Source organism: Sciurus carolinensis, chromosome 7, assembly GCF_902686445.1.
Source record: "Sciurus carolinensis chromosome 7, mSciCar1.2, whole genome shotgun sequence".
Lineage (NCBI taxonomy): Eukaryota > Metazoa > Chordata > Mammalia > Rodentia > Sciuridae > Sciurus > Sciurus carolinensis.
This window is the reverse complement of record NC_062219.1, coordinates 101,866,279-101,882,506: the sequence shown is the minus strand read 5'-3', so window position 1 is coordinate 101,882,506 and position 16,228 is coordinate 101,866,279. Positions and strand designations below refer to the sequence as shown.

The 16,228-nt window shown below is 36.8% G+C and overlaps 1 protein-coding gene across 14 annotated transcripts in view; it reads left to right on the top strand.

Moving 5' to 3' along the window:
* Positions 1 to 16,228, top strand: part of Mlip (muscular LMNA interacting protein) — a 230,014-nt gene that overhangs the window by 160,066 nt on the left and 53,720 nt on the right. For all 14 annotated transcript variants that reach the window (XM_047558885.1, XM_047558883.1, XM_047558879.1 and 11 more), the window contains 2 exons: positions 2,971 to 3,015; positions 8,030 to 8,074. In XM_047558885.1, the coding sequence (XP_047414841.1) occupies positions 2,971 to 3,015; positions 8,030 to 8,074 (90 nt within the window). The remainder of the gene's footprint in view (positions 1 to 2,970; positions 3,016 to 8,029; positions 8,075 to 16,228) is intronic.

Below are 16,228 nucleotides of genomic sequence, written 5' to 3'. Positions count from 1 at the left end.
TCATGATTTCTCACCATCTTCTCTGTTTGTTCAACTTTGTTTTCGAGGTTAAATATTTTGTCTCCAATATCTGAAGTTCTGTCTTCCAGCTGTTCTATCCTATTGGTTATGCTTTCTATGGAGTTCTTAATTTGGTTTATTGTTTCCTTCATTTCAAGGATTTCTGTTTGGTTTTTTTTCAATATCTCTAACTCTTTATTGAAATGATCTTTTGCTTTCTGAATTTGCTCTGTTAACTGTCGATTGGTGCGATCGTTCAATGCCTGCATTTGCTCTTTCATCTCATCGTTTGCTTCCCTAATCATTTTAATTATGTACATTCTGAACTCCCTTTCTGTCATTTCTTCTGCCATGCTGTCATTGGATTTTATTGATGTAACATCTAGATTTGTTTGGGGCATTTTCTTCCCTTGTTTTCTCATATTGTTCAGGAATCAGTGGGTCATTAAGATATTGCAGATTTCCTCTATCAACTTATAATGTCCCTGAAGATTGCTAGTATATCCCCTCTTATCCTTCAGTAGCCTGAAGTCTTGGAGGAGGTTGATAATGCAGAGCTCCACGAAGAAGCTGCCTCTCTAGGTGTGGTAACCCTCAGGTGGCGTATATTCCCTGCTAGTGGGCGGAGGTGCCTCCACTTGTTGACCAATGGTCATCCAATGGGGAAGTAGACTGTGGGCTGAGGCAAGGCCTGTTTGTGCCTATGTCTCTGGCTTTACCGTCCCTGTGGGAAAACCTCCCCCGGCCGAGAAGAGTCACTCGGTGGGGACGTCTCCCTAGTCAGTTGCCCTCCTAGAGGTTCCCCTCAATCTACAACTACCACCTGGGCTGGGCTGTCTTCTTCTGCAACGATCCCAGGGGCCCGGACCTACGTCCTGGGCCTGGGAGCCTCACCCTTCGCAGGCAAGTCTCCTTAGGCTGCCTCTCCCAGAGAATCTGCCCGCCGCCCTGGAAACTTCGCTCCGCCCCTAGGCGTGTCTCTGTGCGGCTCTTCCAGCAAGAAGCCACCTAGCTCCTGGCACCCTGCTCTGCACCAATCGCCTGGCTATGCAGCCCCTCCCCTGAGCCACCACCTGGAGCCCCGTACAATAGCTCTGAGACACAGAGACCCGCCACACACCTCCTCCTCTGGACAGCCGCCCGGTTTCCGACGCAGTCACTAGGAATCCAAACAACTCACTTCGGGTCTCCTCCTCCCGCCAACCACCCGTAGCCCTAGGCAGTCACTCCAAGTCCAAGTGACCCGCCCTGTTCCTCCTCCTCCTCCTTGGGGTAGCCCCCCAGGTGTTCAGGAACGGTGGCTCCGAGACCAGGTGACTCACCACGCTCCTCCTCCAGGCAGGCCACCGGTGTTCAGGAGCGGTTGCTTTTAGTCCAATCAGCTCACCACTCGCCTCCTCCTCTGGCAACCGCCTGTGGTTCTGATGCAGTCACTCCCAGGCTAAGCGTCCCACCGCTCTCCTCCTCCAGGCAGGCCACCAGTGTTCTGGAGCAGCTGCTCCGAGTTCAAGGCCACCAGTGTTCTGGAGCAGCTGCTCCGAGTTCAAACAGCTCGTCACGCAGCTCCTCCTTTGGCAACCGCCCGCAGCTCTGATGCAGTCACTCCCAGGTCAAACAACACGCCACGCTCCTCCTCCTCCTCCGGGCAACCTCCCGGCACTCAGGAGCGCTCGCTCTGGGTTCAAACAGTTTACCACGCAGCTCCTCCTCTGGCAACCGCCTGTGGTTCTGATGCAGTCACTCCCAGACCAAGCGTCCCACCGCGCTCCTCCTCTTCCTCCGGGCAGTCCCCCGGCGCTCAGGAGCGCCCACTCTGAGTTCAAACAGCTCACCACGCAGCTCCTCCTCTGGCAACCGCCCATGGCTCTGATGCAGTCACTCCTAGACCCAAGCGACCCGCTGGGCCTCTCCTCCTCCTCCGGGCAACCCCCCGGTGTTCAGAAGCGGTCACTCTGGGTCCAAACAGCTCGCCACGCAGCTGCTCCCCAGGCAGCCGCCCGGAGCCCCAGCGGCTGCTCGAGTCCAAGCGCTATGCTGAGCCGCCTCCTCTACGATGATCCCAGTTGTCCGTGTTTACCGCTCCAGCGGGGGGAGGGGCGTCTCGCCGAGCAACTCCACTTCACAAATTCCCTGCGTTCGGGGGCTACCGCCCCATCCGGGACGCCTCCCCAACAGGAGAGACTCACCCGGCAGCTTTGAGTTGGTCCCAAGTCTCTTACTATCTCCTCTTTTGAATCTTGCGTCCTGGAGCAGCGTGAAATGCAGCCGCCCTCTAGTCCGCCATCTTGGCCCGCCCCTATTGTTGTTGTTATACAAGTGAATTTGTCATAAGAAGAGACAAAAAAAAGGGGGGGGATTTCAACATGAGAAAATGAAATATATGCAAACCATTTAGGAAATAAAACCAGAATAAGGCTGTTGAGGTTCAGTGATTTGAAAGTTTCAATGAAACAGATGCAGTATCAGGGCATTGGAGGTACCAGACAAATGAAGATGCAGTTCTGAGATGGGCTCATCTGCAATTGCATTCCGTACCATTGGTGGAGATATGGTCCAGCAATGATTTTGAAAGTGGCTGACTGCAGTGGAATAAGTAAGGATATCTTTGCATTTGAGCAGCTCAGAGATTTGAGAGACTAGAGATTTCTATGTAAAGTTTGAAGGAGGAAAATTATGAAAGAAACATGATGAAGGAATTATTATGACCCATGAACTAACATCATCAATAAATAAGGGGAAATCAATAGCAAGCAAATAGATAATAGCAATAAGAATGATTGCTATAGTTCAATGTAGTCCAATATAATTCAATGAAATAATTTTTAAAGGTAAAGGAAATTTAGTATAGGAAAGAGGGAGTAATGGTTAGAAAATCTTAATGGAAAATAAAAGGAATAATTATCTATGAATAAAGGATCTTTTATTATTTACTGATTATTCAGAAGTAAAATTATTTTTGTTTTCATACAGACTTCTACAACTCTTCCAAAAGCAGCTGGTAGAGAAACCAAATATGTAAGTACCTTTATAACTATACATAGTACTTTTTAAATGGTTCCAGTATATGTTTTGGGAGAAACTCAACTACACAGTCATTTAAGTTCAACTAGTTGGTTTTTCCCTAAGTGGAAAGGGGTAGGATGGTCTGACTGACCCAGGTATGGAAATTGGTTATGTCAGGGACAAAACATCAGGCAATTTACTTCTTAAATAAAGACTAGTTTGATTAATTTAGCTAAATAAAACAGAACTGTAACACCTGCTTTCTGTCTTTTTAATTATCAAAGCTTCAGTGACATTTTAATTTTTGTAATAGCTTGTTGTGTTTGTAGAAAATGGTGACTTCGTATGCTTGAAGCATTAAGATTTGTCCATTTCCAATGAAATTTTCAATTTAATATTCTGATTAGTTTTCCTGCATTTAAATTATGATCTAAATCAATTTCTGTGTATGACCAGATAGTTATGATAGACTGATAGTAGCTATGTACATATGAACTACACACTTAGTTCAAATGACCCTGGCAAGCAGGCTGTGAGTGTTTTGGGTACAGGCCCCCAGGAGCACCCACTGTCCCTGTCCTTCACTCACCAGACAGCTACATATTCATCATGGACCCACTCGTGTGTCCAAGCAAGCACATTCTAGTATAAACGTGATTGTTTCCCAAGCAAGTGCTGAGTGTTCAGCCTAAAACAAAATAGTAAGCTGTTCCTTTAAATTATACGTTATTTTCCTAATGCATAGTTTTTATCATCCTCCTCCTCAAGAGTACATAGTTATTAAATGTGTGTTCTGTGCCATGCCATCATTACAGTTTATACATTTGTGCCTTCATTTAAATCTCCCAAAGGCAAATAATGAACTCAGTGAAATTATTAAATATTTTCACATTCAGGAAATTATGTTTACAGGATGTGGGCAGGAACACTGCTCAGAGCATTTCCTGGAAGCTCTCACCATGTCGTTTCATTATTATTGGGAGCCCTTCGGAGTAATTCTTACAAGGAGTGGAGACATTTAGTAGGCTAGACCCAAGTCTAAATCACAGATAACTGCCTGATCCAGGGAGATGGCTTATTTTACACTGCATCTGAAGAGTACATACCTGCTGGGGCTACATGTACCACTGACTTTGTAAAGATTCATAGGTTAGGTTCAAAAGCAAGGATCATAGTTTACCAACTCCTTTACCACAAAGGAGGTTGAACCAAAGGAAGAATTAAAGTAGAAACAAGGAAAAATGTCTGTTACACTTGAGAATATCCTCAGCAAATTAGCACTGACCATTCCAAAGCCTTCTTTTTAAAAAAAAAATTTTTAGATGTTGATGGACCTTTATTTTATTCATTTATTTATGTATGGTGCTGAGAATTGAACCCAATGCCTCACACATGCCAGGCAAGTGTTCTACCACTGAGCCACACCCCCACTGAGCAAAGCCTTAGTTCTTGAGGCTCATAAAAAGATTCATATATTCATATATAATACATGCATCATTACCAGTAAAAATGGTAGTTGGTATTTTTCTGGCTCCATTATTCAATTTTCCATTTTTGTTCTTTGATTCAACAAATATGTTTATTGAGCATCTGCCATTCACCAGTCACTGAGGAGTCACTGGGGTGAAAGGGGCAAACATAATAACAAGGTCCCAATTCTGAAGCATGTTTTCCAGATGGTATGCAATGAAAATAGTAAACTGAACAAGGTACTTTCCTGGTAGAAAGAGAGGAGAACTCTCTGATTGATGTTAAAACAAACGTTCAAAGTCAATGCAAAACAATGTTACTTTGCTTCTTTTTTGAACATTTTGTGATATTTCACAGTGTATGTTTTAAGATAAGCCAAGGTCACTAATCCATCTATTCAGATGAAACCCAAGCTTTTCTTCAATTCATGGTGTGCTTAAATGATGATTTTAAAATAATTTAATTGATAGTCTCCTACGTGTAACAGAAATAAAATTAGGCTAACAAAATGTGAATAGGTAGTAATTGTTAGGGTACTTGCAGTAGATTAATTTATCATCAACGTTTTGCTTGATTCTTTTCAGTGTATGCTAAATTAATAAATGTTTTGAACTTTTACCTTGCAAATAAATCTCAGCTGTCTCATTTAAACCACACTCTGGTCATGTAAGGTGGAATCATTATAGAATTTCCATTTTACAGAGGGAGAAAACAAGCCTCAGAAGTTACAGAATAGGCAAAATCCAACCTACGTCTGCTCCATGACAAAATCTTTGCCTTCAATGTTGTTGAGCTTACAGAAGCTGGAAATAGTTTAGGTTTTTAAGAATTTTACCCATTAGGATTATTATTCAAAGTCTAAATTATATCTTAATGCCTAATAACCATTAGTCTAATCTTGGAATGAATACTATTTGGTCATATTAGCAATTAAAATGATATTACCTTCATGTTTTCAAACTTTTAAATCACTTTCTTATATGTTTGTCAACTCATAATTTATCAGATAATATATGAGTGACTATTTCTCATGACACTCAGTTTTATGTAGTTTCTTTGCCCCTATGTAAAGGAAATGATTTTTTATTGAAATTTATATTTAACTTTATTTTTACTCTCAGTTTTAGAAGGGAATCCCTTTGGAAGGGATTCTTTTTCTTTGTTTATCCTGGTCATTATTTTTATTCACTGCTACCAGTATAAATTCATTTCATTTGGATAATTCAAAACCATAGTATGCTGTCTTAATAAAGAGCAACCTCAAAAAAGAAAACAAATATTACTATTTATCAAAATACTGTTGGTTGGAATCACATTCTATTGATAACAACTTATTCCATAAACTCTCTACATTTCATGAATTTCTTTTAAGTGCCAGGGAAATAAATGAGACAGACTTATTGAATATTAGATAGTATACAGGTAAGATCTCATTTTAATGAGCTTGAGGGACAGAAAATGTCATTACAATGAAAGTATATTACTTCCAAAATATCACAATATATTGAAAAATGTGTCAAACTTTATTAAGAATATTTCCCACTATATCTACAGGTATTCAACAAAGGTCATCTTCTCCAATTTAGCCAGCTCACATGCTCCTCTTGTTGCTATGCTTGAAAACGTTGCTATGCTGAAGTGTTTCCGAGGCAATGTGCACTAATGCAGTCATAGATCTTAGATGACTTAAATTCAACTCCATTAGATCTGTTTTCATAGGATGAGGCCAGAGGTTTGATGAGTTACAGGAAGAGCTGTGTACAATTTAAGCATGAAATTCCAGTCTATGAACCAGTCTCAGTTATTTATGTTTTCATTGCTCAGAAATTTTTCTGAAGTGTAAATGTGTATAACAGGACTTGACAGGGGAGTGGAAGAAATCCATCAGGGGTCTGCTAATTGAGGAGGAAGAGCAGAGTTTGCATGAGAAAACAAGGTCTCATCTCCTTTTCATTATGGTTTTAGACTATCAAAAACGAGTTGCAAGGAAAAGCAACTCAAGAAAATGGTCAAGGAGCTTTGGTTGAACTTTGTGTGCATCTGACATTATGGGGGATGAAGATGGTTTCACCAAAGCTAGCTTGGTACAGGTGGAGGCTGTGTGTAATAATATATTTTCTAGTGAATTTCAAGTCCTTAATGCATTCCTTATTCCTTAACTTTTGTTTCTTATATAACCTTACTCTGTGTTTTCTTTGAAGTTAGAAATTTGATTTTCATAATTTTGACTGCTCTTTTAGTAATTCTTTTTTTTTTTTTTTTTTTGCGGTACTGGGGATCGAACCCAGGGCCTTGTGCTTGCAAGGCAAGCACTCTACCAGTAATTCTTAATAAATTGTTTTTCTATTTATTTTTCATTGGCAATAACTGTATATTTATGGGGTACAATGTGATGTTTGCTCTATGTATATATTATACAAAGATTCAATCATGCTAACTAGTAAACCTATCTCCTCATCAATTTATCACTTTTCGTGATAATAATGTTTAAAATATATATTAGTGATTTTGAAGTGTTATTATTTATTGTGGTCTCAATGCAGTGTAATAATTCACTGAACTTTTTCCTTGAACCTAACTGAAACTCTGTACATCTTCCTTTTCTCTCAAGCTCAACATTTTCCTTTCTTTCCCCTTCTGCCCATCACCTCTCTTGTCCCAGCTTCTGTTAACCACCTCCCTTGCCTAATACACCTTATTACTTAAGGTCATGAAGAAAAATGTTAAACAATAACCAAATGTAAAGACAGAAGATGCTTCAAGTTATGACATTCAGATTGACAGCAGCAACAGAAATCTGAGCTAAAGTGTCTTCAAAAGGCTGAAAAATACCATTGCTAGAATTCTGTGTTCTGTTGAGTTCTCATGCAAGAATAAGATAAAATAAAAACATTTTCAGACAAAATGCAAGACAGTAAAATCTGAGAAAAACTACCAAAGAATTTATTTCATTAAGAAGAAAACTAGGGGATAGGAGAAATGGGAAGTTAGCAATCAATGAATATCAAGTTTCAGTTGAGCAACTGAAAAAAGTTCTTGTAATTTACTATACAACAATGTACCTATAGTCAACAATACTGTATTCTTAAAATTTTATTACGAAGATAGGTCCTAAGTTAAATTTTCTTATTAAAATAGAATTTTTTTTTAAATAAGGAAATTAAATTCAGGTGAAAAGAGTAAAATATAGGAATTAATGATGAAGAAATAATATTTATCTGCTCTTTAAATAGTTTAAAATCAAATCATGAAACTTCAAGTTTCCTTTTTATATAAAGATAATTTAAGGAAAAACAGTGTTTAAAACATTCGTATAAATGTAAACAATGTTCATATGTTTAAGCAAAATATAGCAAGCAAAGTGAAATACTTGAAGAATTTTTGATGACATTTAATAGTACTTACATCAAGAAAGAAAAGCAGAATATCAAATACCTTATTTACTCTTGTGTGAATTGAATAAAATGTATTGAAAAAATAATAAGAATAAATAAATTCAAAATATTTAACAGATAGATATATTATTTTACTAAATTATGCCCTGTTTGTTTTGCAGGCAAATCTCTCATCACCGTCCTCTACAGTATCTGAGAGTCAACTGGTATGAATCTTCTTACAAAGTCATAGACCTACTTCTAAAAATTTTGATTTCTCAAGACAAGTTTATCTGAGAGAAAGTGAACTGAGAATAAATTTACTACATGTTTGTTCACTTACTTGTCTATTAAAATTTTTCTGATGCTTTAGTAAAGCTCCATGGTGGTTGTTTGGTCAGGTGACAAACATGCACACAGCCATACATGGACCTACTTGCCAGTGATTTACATTTAAGTTTTAGTGTTAGAAGGAATTGGGTTGGAAGAAAAACACTCTTGGAATTTAGGGAAGAAAGTTCACTTCTTGATAAGAGAAATCCATGAAGGACTTGAGGAGAAGCTCACAATTGATAGCATAGGTGTCTTTTGGGTTTGTGGAAATGAGAAAGGAGATTTCACACAAGAGAATTAGCATGTGAATACTCTAGTGTTGGGAGCAAAAGAAATATAATATGACTTGATAAGTGTAAACCACATAGGTAATTTAAACTTTTCTAGTGGTTGCATTAAAAAATAAAAATAAAAAGACAACATTAATTTCAATATATATTTTATTTATTGAGAGATAAATTTTTGATGGGAGGAGTCTTCCTTTGAAATCTGTGAATTTTGCATATATAACGAATGTCAACTAGTCACATTTCAAGGCCTCCACAGTGGCTGCATCAGGCAGCACATATCTAAACTCTAGAATCTATTATTTATTATAAAAATTAGATTGAAGAGGAGAATGACCGTTTTTTAGTGTTTTCCTTTTCTTATTCTTATAGTGATGAGCAAATTGAAACTATGAAATAAGTCCCCTAGATATTAGTGGTTAAAAATTATATTTTCAAATTTTTATTGTCTAAAATATATATGTTCTTGAACAATAGATACCTTCAATAAAATGAATGAAGAGTTCTCATAAAGCAGTTTAATACTGACTTTTTCCCCTTTTAAAACAATTCTTTTGGTGTCCTGCCAAAAATGCAACATTTTTTTTATGTGTAATATCCAGAAATCATAAAAAGTCTAGACTAATTCTGAAAATAGCATGTGTATGTGCAATCTTACTGTCTTTGCGGGGCAGAGGGAAACAGTTAGCTATACTTGAAAGAATGATACATTGGGTGTCAGAAAACTCAGCTGATGCTACCTGCTCTGACCCTAACTACTGGGCCGACAGTGGTTAAGTCACAGAAATCAGAGTCTGGGTTTCAATTTCCTAAGTGAACACTGAGAGCATTCACTTATGTCCTTTCCAGCCCCTCCAGGACTGTGATGAGAATCTATGGTTGCTAACATGGGGAATGGAGTTGCTATGGCAACAAGTACTGCAATAGCATAATGAAGTTGAATAGTTTCCACTTTAGTATGGAAATGTTGCTAATTTTTAAAATAATGACATTTGTTGCCCTAGAGTAATGTATGGGAATCAAAAACATTTTGGACATTTTCATATGAAATTCTATTCAACACAGTATAATACAGACTTACAAGTTGATTGGTGAAATAAATGTGTGTGTAGTAATATATGTAAGTTCTTGGCTTAATACTTTAAGAAACTACTTCAAAGGGGCAAATATGTATATATTTTATATATGCATATGTATACATATGTGTGTATACATAATGATTTTTTAAATTGAGACATCGTAAAAGCAACTCATTGGGAATGAAACACAAACTATTTTTTGTTTTTCTAATAAAATAATCCTGCATTTATGTTCTCTGGGAGGTGGGGCAGGGATAAAAAGTTTTTGCTTTGACTGGCTTTAATGATGATTTATTTGCATTTACTTTAAACATTTCTCTAAGGAGTTCTAGGCATTTCTTAACCAAGTTTTAAATTAAGTTTTAATCTCAAAATACCCATGAGATATAGGTAAGTTTGTGAAGAAATTACTATCACCCAAGCTTATCACATAAAAATCCACATCTCTTGGATTGATATAATTATTCAATTTCAATCACTTTGGTTTTTATATTATGACATAAAACCTGTATTCACACTTTTTTGGGGAATAAGATAAATCAGAGTGTAAATCATTGATTAAGATATTGTATGTTACTCTTAAGTAGTATAATTTATGAGCTATAATGTTTTTCATTTTTCACGAATGAGTTTTTAATATCTACCATCATGAATGATGTTCAGGATTAAGTTCAAGATAACATGAGTTAAAAAAGATGTCTGAAAAATAAAATTATGATATACATATGTGTGTATTCATTTATATTTATATATGACTGTATTTATAACACACAAATAATATGACAGGCAACTCTGTTAGCTATACATATCTTTTCTATGTGTATGTATAGTATGTACATATAGCACATAAAACAAAATTATTAGAAATGTATGATATAGTTACATAAATAAACAATAATTTTGTATAAAATAATCAATTAATATAAGAATTATTTGGTTTCTATTTTAGGGGAGAAGCACAGTAAATTGGCTGGAATGAGAGTATATGAAATCAATATCATAGCACAAGCTTAATACATATCTCAAAAATTTTTTTGTGTGTGTGGTGCTGGGGATTTGAACCCAGGGTCTTGTGCTTGCAAGGCAAGCACTCTACCAACTGAGCTATATCCCTGGCCCCATCAAATTATTTTTGAGATTTGACTTTTTAAAAATACAGTATATCATTTATTTCATGAATTTTTATTTTTCAACTTGGCTTACCTGTTTTCTTGCTTTCATTGCAACTGTGTTAATTCAACATTGGAAGGAAATAGGATCAGGACCCTAACTCTTAAAATATTTTCAATGTAAGCATGGGGAAGAGCACTTGCCTATCATGTGTAAGGCATGAGTGCAATCTCCAATATGGAAAAAAAAAAAAAAATCAGTGTTCTGGCAACCAAATGATTTAGTATCAGACTCTGGAGACAATTTTAGGGACCATTATGAAACTGGTTCACCAATCTTGATTGTTCTTTTCTTAAACATCAATGCAATAGATCACAACTGGAAAGAAAATTCCCACCTACTACATGGAGATTGAAATTATTACTGTATCAACCTGGATGGGTTATTGTGAGTCTCACACTTCATAGTATGTGAGATTATCAAAATAGTCCTGTAAACAAGGAGGGCGATATTGCATCCCAAATCTCTGAATTATGAAGAGGTAATATAAGCAGTCATTTGACAAGAAAGAAATGGGGGCTTGCAGAATTTGAACTGATCATCCAGGGTCACAGTGTTAGTGCTCATGCTTGTTTTGTGTGACTTTCAAAGAGGAATCAATGTTGTTGATTTTAAATAATTCAAGGAGAATAAGAAAATACTGATGAAGAAGTTGGAAAACTGGGTCTTTTTGGAAGTATTACTTTTATTGAGCACCTCACGTGTTTAGCTCTGCTGAGTGTTTTTGTATTGAATGAAATATATGATTACTTAATGAAGAGGAAAAGACTGAGGTCTGGCATCTGTGGATAGTGTTTGTTCTAGTATGTTAAAAAGAATAAGACAAAAGGGAAGATCTAGGCTATAGATAAAGCTTTGCTAATTCCCAAACAGAACCATCAAAGTATTAAGAAAGGTGGTGAGGTCTCTTTTCTCTGCCCAAGAAAACAAGTTAGGCTTGACAAGACGGGTAAGTTCTGATCTTCCTTAGTACCAGTGGAGCCCAGCTTAGATGGTATTTGGTTTTTGCTTTTGATATTTCATGCCATTATGAAGTTCATTATTGTGCTGGATAGAAACCTGAATTTAGAGAGTAAACAACAGTAGATTTGAAAAAAAATAAGCCACATGGCTCTATACAGGTAAAAGCAAAATGCAACTTACTGGAACATTATAAACAAGAGTGCTTAAACTCGCAGGGACTTTGTCCCTAGTTCTGAATGCCAACTGATGTGTCCTGCTGTACTGCAGTATGAGTCATCTTTCTGAGGGCCCTTAAAGTCTCTGTTGTTTAGAAAATTCCACCCTGAAAGCTTTTGTGTAGAGCTGATGTCTTCTTCAAGCTCAAAGGCAGTTTCTCCTTGACCACTTTTTCCCTGACATAACATACTTGAGAGCAACCGCATTTCTCATGTACGCCTCCTCAGGTTTGAGTCATGCCATTGTCTTTTCTTTAACCGCGGAAATATTTCAATTAGGCCAGTCTGTTTTGTGTATATTCCACAAAATGTTTCTTGAGCTTATAATTATTGAAATTCTATGTATGTTTATTTTTATACAATCACTTTAGTAGTTACAGAACTTTTTTGGAAGAAAGAAACTCACCAAGTAGGCAATTTCCTCTAGATTATTTACAGTCAATATTTCATATTTAAAAATGTATGTATGTATACATACATATATGCGCACATAAATGTTTTTCTCTTTAAATTTCTTTTATGATTTTATTTCTTTATAAAGCTTTGTCATGTATTTTATTTTATTGGATTCTCATAAACACCTTGTGTGTTATTATGGCAAAAATTATTTTCATTTTTCTAAAAGCAAAACTGAAGTTCAGATGTTTACAGTACTATCTCAATAGTCCCATGAAATAATGGATGGTGTGAAAATCTTATTTTTTTCAATCTTGGGAACTTTACCCTATACCATAGAATTTTGAGATTTGAGGTATTTGTTTGAATGAATAAAAAGCTTAAGTATTTGCTTCAAGCATATACTATTATTAATTTAAAAATAATTTAGAGCCAATGAGTATTTATCAATTAAGTGAGCGAGTCAGTGAAATAATTCAGATCATGCTTTTGTCTACAGCCTTGTGTGGTAGACTGCGTTTGAGTTTGTACAAGCTTTTTGCCACAGAAATTCTAAAGAAAAAAATGACGTTGGAGGATGAAGACAAGACAGAAGCAAAGGGATAAAAGAAACAACTGGGGCACTTTCACAAACTCCTTGGATCCATAAAATGAATACAATTTCTATCCAGGCTCATAGAATTTGCTGGATGCAGTTGTGTCACTTCCTTACTATTTGGCTACACGTCTTATATTTCCAAAGGAAAACTGAGATAAAAAAAAATAATAATAATCCTGAGTGCTGGCCCTATCTTTTATCTCTTTTTACCCCATCACATCACCTTAGACCTTACCACTGTAGTCATAGACAATTAAGAAACATCAGTCCATTAGCTGAAATTACTAATTTAAGAAAGATGTTGCTCTAAGAAGCTATTATTTTAAAATATTGATAGTGAATGTATTAGGTCAGTGCTGGCAGTCAGTCTTCTACTTTGGTCTCCAGTCAGAGGCAGCACCAATTTACCATAATAGAATTATGATTATAAGTTTCCAAGAATAAGAAAAATATCAACTTTTATATTTCCCTTAGTAGCAATGTTTAATGTAAGTGTGCACATGATGGATTACGAACTCAAGTGAATAGTAGGCTTACACTAGTGTCCTTCAGCCCATTAAGCCTGCCCCTGAGCCCCAGGAACGGCACAGACTCTAGCTCTTGGGCTTTTCCTCCCATCTAACAATAGAGTCAGATGAGATCTCTTCAGTCCCACCCCACTCCTCACTCTTGAATTCTCCACAAAAATGACATCATTGTCTTATGGAGCTAAGAGTTTTGTTGCTTATCATCTGTGAACAAAAGGAGGATGACAGAATTTTCTTTTCTTAAATGGGGAAGATTAAAATGTTATGAAGTCTGGCCTTTGTCTCTCAGAGATGATAACTTCAGTCTCCCACTCTTATCTCTGAAGGGGGAACACACCAACCCACTTTCCTTCTTTTGGTCCTTACTTGTGAAGTGTCATGAGGATCTTCTATATTGCCAAGACCTTCTTCCTGGGTTGTACTCTAATCAGAAAGTCATAAATCCAGGAAAGATGATGGGAGACTCCAAGTAGTCAGTCTGCACCTCTTACAGCCTCCTTATTAGATAAGAACCAGTATGCTAGGCTTCTGCCTGTGAATTAAATTTTTTATTCTGCAAATATTTATTAAGATCTATTAGGTGCCAAGCATGATTCTAGGTTTTGAGGCTGTAGAGGGAATAAAACTAAGATCTCTGACCTGACAGAGTTTACATTCTACTGGGGAAGGCAAGACAATGAGTTCAAAAACATCTGCCAGATGGTGGCACATGCTCCAGGAAAAAACCAGGCATGTGAAGGGAAGAGGTGGTGGGGATTGATGTTTTATATGCCTCATTAGTAAAGACCTGCTCAATAGGGCAGACAGAGACTGAAGAGGAGAGAAAGGGAGACCTAGAAATGAATAAAAAAGTTTCAGGCATAAGGAGGAACAAGCACAAAGTCCAGGAGAAGGGAGTATCACAGTGTGTGGGCTAGAATGAAGGACAACAGGGAGCTGGTAGGACCTAAGGTTGGAAATGGAGGGACTGGTTGAGGTCAGGAACAATCAGGTCATGTAGCACCTTGTAGGTGTTGTAAGGGTTTTGGACTTCACCCTGAGTGACAAGCGGAAGCCTGGGGGAGTTTGAGAATTAAGGTTACATGAGTTGACCTGAAATTAAGTACATCACTTAGGAATTGAATAAAATGATGTGACCCAGACTATAGTCATTCTGTGATTTATTCAACTAGGTTGAAAGGCCTCTGAGAACAAGAGTTAAATTTTATTCATCTCAGTAGATACTATAGTTTATGACACAGACTAGGTTTCAATTGGCAAAATGACTCTGGAGAGCATCTGACAGAGGTGTGCTTCAGAGTTACAAAACAATTCTTTTGTCTTGGAGGCACTTCAAAAATGTTTATACCCAGTGTGAATCAGTTCTCAGTAAGTTCATCACAAAGAATTGGTATCTTTCATTTGGAGAATCCTATTGTCCTTTCTGTGCCCTATTTACTATAAGAGTAGATTCTTTAAAAAAAAATCCTCTTAGACTAAAAAGAAAATTATGGATCACTTTTCCTGACATGATTTAAAAAAACATGTCATGAATCTAGCTCTTCTATGAATGCTAATGCAGATGAAAATGAAAGATGGGACTTTGGGGGCTAGTTAAGTTGTAATAATATTGGGCAATGACAATCTTATAGTAACCCACTTTTATAGACTCTTCTAACTTGATCAATCCAATTTCCTTTGCATCTATATGGATACAAATTTAGCAAATTAGATTTGCCAAAATCCAAGTAGCACTTCAAGAGAACTTCTACTAGAAGATCAAAAATAATAGGTAACTACAAGCAAAAACACAGTGTAGATTAGAAATTAATAAAGGACAGTTTATTTTAAAGCTTTCCCTTCCATCTGGAGGCAGAAGACCAAAAAAAAAAAAAAAAATAGATGTCTTTGTGATGGTAATCCAAGAAAGATCCATATCTAAGCAAACAGCTCATTTTAATGGGATAAATTCCAGTATAGTGTGTTTTAATTTTTAATATGCACATGAATCAGGGATTCACTCAAATGCAGATTCTCATTCAGTAGGTCTAATATGGGGCTTGAGATTTGGCACTGCTGACCTACACATCCCATTTTGAGTGGAGAGGTAGTAGTAGACAATTCCTTACTTGGAAAGAATCATTAGTTTACTTTGTTTTGCACTTTAGGCTTTAGCAAATATACATTACAAGACCATTTGACATTGAGGAACAAGGTATTAGGAAGAACAGAAAGAAAGCTAATATTCCAAAAGAGCCTTATGTGTGCCAGCAATTGAACCAGATTTTTTGTAGTCCTATTTCATAAGCTTTCTAAAATGTTCTTTGAGACTATTATAGAATAAAATATGTAGAAATGAACCATATGCAATAATTCTATATGGTAGAATCCCTGAATAAAATGTGTCACTACCCATTATTAGAGGATAATCATGGAGTTGAATTATAACCCTTTAGCAGAGGTCTAGACATGTTAAATGGCTTTCTTAAAGTCATACAGTCTACTAACTGCATTTGAAAAACTGACATCTAGGTCTTTGATACTCTCCTCCTACCAATATCATGCTATTTCTTGGGAGTAGATTTTTATCAAATCCAGGGAGACATCAGTGCAAATTTGATGTCTTGGCCACATATTAACATTTTTTACAAGGTGGAGTAGGGTGTGTGTGTGTATGTGTAAAAGGAGGTGGGTGGATGAATGCATGTATGAATATGTATAGTCGTCAAGACTTAAAAACTTTGGGTCCTGAAGTGCTCTATAAATATTTAGGAAGGCTGCTAAAAAGGATATGGCAGTTGGCAGTGAAAATAAGCAGAAGCAATGAATTTAAA